This window comes from Cinclus cinclus, chromosome 3, assembly GCF_963662255.1.
Source record: "Cinclus cinclus chromosome 3, bCinCin1.1, whole genome shotgun sequence".
Lineage (NCBI taxonomy): Eukaryota > Metazoa > Chordata > Aves > Passeriformes > Cinclidae > Cinclus > Cinclus cinclus.
Window position 1 is genome coordinate 111,263,459 of NC_085048.1, and position 6,721 is coordinate 111,270,179.

The 6,721-nt window shown below is 57.2% G+C and overlaps 1 protein-coding gene across 1 annotated transcript; it reads left to right on the forward strand.

Moving 5' to 3' along the window:
• Positions 1-771: 771 nt before the first annotated feature.
• Positions 772-2,322, forward strand: LOC134042030 (serine/threonine-protein kinase pim-1-like; the record flags this gene model as incomplete). Its single annotated transcript, XM_062489103.1, has 5 exons — positions 772-843; positions 930-980; positions 1,209-1,574; positions 1,800-1,968; positions 2,243-2,322. Coding segments are annotated over 5 exons (738 nt in total), but the record flags the coding sequence as incomplete, so codon positions are not given.
• Between the last annotated feature and the right edge of the window lie 4,399 nt (positions 2,323-6,721).

Sequence of the window (6,721 nt, forward strand, 5' to 3'; positions counted from 1 at the left end):
AGCCACAAGCCAACAGTCTTCTTTACTCCTCCACTGCTTTATTTGGCTATTTCTCTAATAGGAATTAGCTTCATTTATTCTTACTTTGTTTCCTGTGTTCCACGGGGCGCGCGGCGGCTCCTCCGTTGGGTTCGCGGAGGCAACGGCAGAACGGCCGCGCGCTCCGGCGGCTCCGCAGCAGCAGCAGCAGCGCCTGTCTCGATCGGTTTTCCGCTCGAGTTCCCGCTCGCCCTCCGTGCCCTTCTCCCTCTCAGACTCCCTGTGATCCCGTTCAGTCCCGTCCTTGTTGCGCCTCTCCCAGCCCGGCTCATGCCGCGCCCCGCAAGGCGGCCGTGGGCGAGCCGGCCCCCTGCCCGCCCCTGTCGGGCACGCCGCGGTGCCGCCTCCGCGGGGCTCAGTCCGTACCGCCTGTGGCACCTTTTGAAGAGCCTGTGGACGAGCTCCTCGCTGCACTGGTGGCGGTGGTGGAGCAGCAGCGTCTCTTGGCTCCGCCTGGCGCGGGCCCTGGCGCTGGCCCGGCCCCGACCGAGGCCCCTCCCGCGGTTCCGCCCACAGCTGGCCCGCAGCCGCCCGGCTCCCGCCCCGCCGCCGGCGCATTCCCCCGAGCGAGCCTCGCCGCCCGGCAGTTCGGCCGCCGGCCCCGAGGCGCCGGAGCCCGGGGCGGCTCGGGAAGCAGCGGCGGCCGGGGCGGGCGGGTGCCCCGGGCAGAATGACGAGAGCGCGGTGCCGTCCGCACGGGCGGAGAAGCCTCCCCTGGAGCAGCTGTACCGGGAGGGCCCGCTGCTGGGGAGCGGCGGCTTCGGCAGCGTTTACGCCGGGACCCGGCTCGCCGACGGCGTCCCGGTAAGAGACGGGGCCGGCTCGGAGCGGGGAGGGGGGCGGCGAGCGGCGGGCGGCGAGCTGAGCCCTCCGCTCGCCTTGGCTTGCAGGTGGCCATCAAGCGAGTGTCCCGGGACCGCGTCTTGGAGTGGGCGCGGCTGGTGAGTGAGCGGGGCCAGCGGGAGCAGGCGGCGGGGCGTGGCGGACGGGGTAAGGCCAGGCCCGGCCGGGTGGGAGCCGGGACGCTGCGATGGGAGCGAGCGTGGAGCGAGCGGGGGCCGCGCAGCGTCCCGGGCCATGGGCAGTGGGAGCTGCGGCGGCGCCGGGCAGGGGGTGGCGAAGGCGAGTGCAGCATCGGCGCCGCTGACGGCATGGCGGCTCCCCCGCAGCACGACGGCGCCCTTGTGCCCCTGGAGCTGGTGCTGCTCTGGATGGCGTCGTGGCCCGGCTTCCGCGGCATCGTGCGGCTCCTGGACTGGTTCGAGCTGCCCGACGGCTTCGCGCTGGTCATGGAGCGTCCGGAGCGCTGTCAGGACCTCTGGCACCTGCTGCACGCGGGGGGGTTCCTGCCAGAGCCCGTGGCGCGGGCGCTGTTCCGGCAGGTGCTGGGGGCCGTGCGGCACTGCACCAGCCGCGGCGTCCTGCACCGCGACATCAAGGCCGAGAACGTGCTCGTTGACCTGGCCACCGGCGAGGCGAAGCTCATCGACTTCGGCTGCGGCACGATCCTGCAGGACACCTTCTACACCCAGATGGCTGGTGAGCCCAAAGCCGGGGCCCAGCCGGGCAGTGGAGCTTCTCCCCTGTGCTTCCACAGGTGGAACACACAGGGAGGGAGGGAGGGGGAATGCTGCTTCAGCCGGCTGCAGCCAAGTTGCATTTTGGCAGGAGCTGGGGCTGGCTTTTGAGGAGCTGGCTGGGAGGGAGGGAGCAATCAGCATTGGCCTGATGAGCTGTGCCCGTGTGCCATAGGAACGCGGGAGTACTACCCACCGGAGTGGATCCTCTTTGGCCGCTACCATGGCCAGCCAGCCACCATCTGGTCCCTGGGCATCCTGCTCTATCAGCTGGTGTGCAGGCACCTTCCTTTCAAAAGCAGAGAGGACATCGTCCGGGGACAGCTCTTCTTCCCGCCCCGGGTGTCTCAAGGTGGGGATGGGCCTTCAAGGCACGGGAGCAAGAACGGCTTTGGGAGAGGGCAGGTGGCACATAAGTGTCCTGCTGTTGCAGCTGGGGAGGAGGTTCATCTCCTGGGCTGAGCTGGACGAGGCGGCACGTGTGCCTCTGCTGCTCTCCTCCAGAAGAGAGGATGGATGGGGAGCTGTGCGAACAGCTCTGAGCACTCTTAGTGTGCTGTGGGCACTGTGAAATCTGGGAGAGCATGGACAGGAGCTGACCAGCAGTTTCTGGTTTCTCTCTGCAGAGTGCCAGCACCTGATCAGGTGGTGCTTATCCATGGACCCTGCAGACAGGCCATCCTTGGATGACCTTTTAGAACATTCTTGGGTGCAGAAGCCCCACCTGGCCCAGGAGACAGCAGAGATCCATCCCTCTGCACAGTAGAATCCAGGATGCCCGCAAGCAGCAGCTGCTCGTGTCTCGTGGCTCTCAAAGAATTCCCCAGAGCATTTCCCAGTGGCCCTGGCATGGAGCAGAGAGCACAGCCAAGGAGGTGCTTCCTCAGGTCCCCGGCGATTTGTGGAGGGAGCGGCTCAGGGCTCCCCATCCTATTGGAGAAATTGTGGCACAGTGCAGTGAAGTTGCCTCAGAGTGGAAAAGGGGAAACATCCCCCTGCAGCTCAATGGCCTCGTGATGTCCCCGCGAGCCAAGGCACATCTGGTGTGTTCTTCTGGAGATCAGCGCAGAGCTGGAGAACACCGTTCTCGAGCTGGCCACTGGCAGGGCAAAGCTGATGGGCTTTGGTTGCAGCCCCTTCCTAGAGGACACGCTCTGCACCCCGACGAAATCAAGATGAGTCCCCAGGCGGTGCAGGGGTGGGGGGATGCTCGTGCCTCCAGGCATGGCAGGGCTCAGCCTGGCCACGTGCCGGTGGTTCCCCGTGGGGTGGCAGTGGACAATATTAATCTTTCTGCCAACTGCTCAGCTGCTTTTTGGTGGGGCAGGGGATGGATGTTGTGGAAGGGGAGCCGGCTCCTGGCCTCGCTGACAGCTTCTTCCTGCCAGCATGGCACAGGCTGGGGTGGGGGCATCCGGCCTGACAAAAGCATGCATCCATGTGGATAGGGAGCAGCAGAGGGGGACGGGTTCTTTAGCCATGGCCCAGCTGCTCTGCTTTGCAGGCCCTTGAGGAAGGGGTGGGCATACAGGTGGGAAAGGTAGGGTTTTTCCCCACCACTGGAGAGATTTTAGTATCATAATGAGCGGTCAGACCTTCCCCAGGCCCGTGAAACGGTGACAACCTTTGGTGCTTTTTCTTGTTTCCAGGTCTTGTTTTGAAATGACTTTCATGCAATTGTTCTTGTGTTTTTTCCAGAAAGATTGCAGCTTGTGTCCAGACCAGATGGAGAAGCACCGGCACCGTCCGTGGAGTGCATCTCGTGCCGGTGCTACCCGGGGAGGGTCCACGGTGTGGATGTCCCCTGCAAAAGGATGAGGACCTTGTGTGGGATCGGCTCCTCTCCTGGCAGCCGGTCTCCAGAGGTGGGTACCCGGTTCCACAGCTCGGGTGGCAGAAGGGCTTAGGGCAAACGGCAGCAGGCACACGAGAATGTCGCTCTTGCAGCTGCTGAGGAGGTTGTTGTGCCATGCTTGAGCAGAAGAGGTGGAGCGTGTCCTGCCACGCTGCTCTCCTCTAACAAGGAGGGAATGGGCTGGGAGGTTTGGGCTCTGAGCACAGCCAGCAGCCTGGCCTGAGCACAGGCCGTGGTGGGACAGGGGGGACAGGAGCCTGCTGCCACTGACCGTGGCTTTCTGGTTTCTGTCCCCAGGCTACCAGCAGCTCATGCCATGGAAACGGCACCGCTGGACCTGCCAGTCTGGGAGGGCCGGACGGCAGCGGGTGTTCATTTGCTGCCAAAAATAAATCATTCATGTTACTAACATCATCATCATCATCGGAGCATTTCTTTCATCCTTTTTTCAAGCTTTTGGCCTCCCTTCTTCCACCGAAATCTCTTTGCCTCTTTCCTCATCCACTTGGTGGAATTGGTGGGGGGGTTTAAGTAACACAAATGTTCAGCAACAATTCCTGTTGCCAACCGCAGCAGTCTCTTCAAGAACCTGGAGTTGGTAGCCAGGCCCACATTTCACTTGGAAAGGGGAGTGGTTTGCAGGGACAAAGATGTCCCTCTGCTGCAAAAGCAGGGAGGAAATCAGAAGCAGCAAAATGCAATTTCAGCTCTACCCCCGCCCAAAGTTGTCTGCGTCTTTGCCCTCCACTCCAAAATAGGCAGGCAAGGCTGGACTTGAACAAGGTTCAAGTCCTTCATGGTCCCTTGGCATTAAAGGGATCAAGTAAAACTCTCATATGCAGTAATTGGAGTACTGCTACTGTAGGGATAAAGGAAATGTTGGGAGCTGGGACATCCTTCTTGTCTCCTTTGTCTCCCCAGGTGTTGTAGCCTGGATAGCTGTTAAGATGGCTGCAGGTAAAGGAGCAGCAAGGGCCTTTGTATGGGATCCACGGAGATGTTTATTTCAGCCACTGCGTGGATAGTCCAGGGTCAGAGGCAAAGACAAAGGGGAACGTCGGGGTGAGGGTCCAGGTTGAAGCAGATGGGTGTCCTGGGCAGGGGGAGCATCAGGGAGCACTTACCAGGGGACATGGGGGTGGCACAAAGGTGGGGTTAGGGCATGGGAGCCAACAGGGAAACAGGGTGGGAGTGACCAAAAGCCTGAGAGACAGGGAGAGGGCAGGGGGCTGGCCCAGGGAACAGAACAGGGCTACATTGGCATGACAGAACAGGGCTTGCTATGAGAGAAGCCTCTCGTGTCTCCCTAACTAGGGAATGCCTTTTAGGGTCTCCACAGTGGGGTGTTTTGGGTTCAGTTTGAGTTTGGGTGGAGATACTGCTTTAGTGTAGTGGTTTTGGATTGTTAATTTGAACGTTTTTAGTTGTGAGATAGGATTAGGAGGAAGATAAAACAGGCTTAGCTTTAAATGGTACAAAGACAAACTTTATTACCAGAAACTATAGGGGAAAAAAGAAGAAGAAAAATTAGAATAAAACTTCAGACTACTCTTCTTCTTTCCACACATTTGTTTTTTTACATTGACAGCATACAAAGAACAACTCAGTTAGTTTACCTTTTCTAAAATAGTAATTTACTTGTTTCTTTCAGAGAGGAGATTCTTCAGCCTATAGAGATTTTTTCATAAGAAACCATTTGTAAGTGGTCTTGCTGTTCTAGTGTTTAGCCGTCAGGGAGGATAGAGATCTGGTTATTATGTAATATTTTTTTTCTCAACTAACATTTTAATTCATAACTAATACTGAGGACCATATCAACTTATGAGGCACACTTAAAGGATTATAATAGTTGAAACAAAAGCTTACTCCACTTTTAAAAATAGAGGGTGTTTTTCTTCTTCTTCCCTAGGGAGAAGCAGGGGTTTTTTCACTATTTAAACCTAGGGCACTTACAGCAATTTTAACATTGATTTAATTTAACACCAACGCTTCTTCTTACATCTAGAGTTAGAATCTTTAATCCACCCCATATTTTTTTATGTGTTATAGGGAAACAACGGATGCTTTTCTATAGCATAAAAAAAAGGGAAGAATTTCAGTCTATGTCTTCCTTCCCTCAGCTGAGACTTGACTCTTCTCGTACTTTGAATTTGGTGTTTTTTGTGCTGTTTTTGTACATATTATCATTTTGGTTCTCTTTTTTTTTTTTCCACAGGACAGAGAATAAAGTATTTGTAAAGTCATATTTTGGGCAGTGAAAAAGTTAATATTTTGCCGGGGCAGGAGAGGGTTCTGTGATTGTTTTTAGGTGGGGCGGCCGGAGCTCTTTACCATAAGGAGCCTTCTAAGGCCGCGCCGGGGCCGGGCTGGGATTGTAGGGCCCGGCCAGAAAGCGGAGATGAGTTTTTTGGTTGTAAGGTTGTTTTTTGGCGTTTGCTGTACGTGATGTTAGTGGTGGGCTGGTGGTTTTCCTTTTCCTTTGTCCAGCAGCCGAGTTTGGGGCCCTTGCCAGATCGGGGCCCAGCTGTCTCTCCCCCAGGCCGTGTGGGCGGTGAGGCAGGCCTTTTTTCCACCTTTATCTCTTACTGTTCACTTCCTCTTGCTGGAAACGGGATTGTTGGAACACTTCAGAGGAGACGGCTTATCCATAGTGTTCTGTTTTAAATTGTCTAAAACCGTGTGAGACAGATGGCTTCACATAGGAACATCCCCAGGGCTGCTGAGGGGAAGGCACCACTTTATTTGTTGTGAAGAGAAGTAATCAAAATCCGCAACCAACAAGCTGCAAGGCAGAACGGAGCGGGAATTACAGAAATAAAGGCCTTGAAAAGCAGCTTTGGAAAGTGGCTACTTCCTAGACAGTGCCAAACCCTCCGACCTGGCCTGGCCGGGCCCAGGGCTGGCTGCCCTTGGGAAGGGAAGGGAAGGGGATGGAGCTGGGGTGGGGGCTCTGTGGCCATGGAAACGAGCGAACCACGGGCCAGCGCGTCACAAAGGGGCAGCCCCGCAAGGGGCTGTGAAGATTGTGGTTGACATGGACACAGTGGCAGGAGACACGTCTGGCTCTGCCTGTCTGTGCCGACTGCTGGCGATTGGAGTCACCCCACCTTGTTCTAGGGCTGGGGACCGAGCTCCTATCGCCGTCTGCTCCGAGACAGTTCCCAAATTCAACCCCAGGTACTTCTGCGAGACAGAAGCACGGGTTCAAAGATGGATTTTACTGGAAAAGGAAAGACCACGGAAGGAAAAG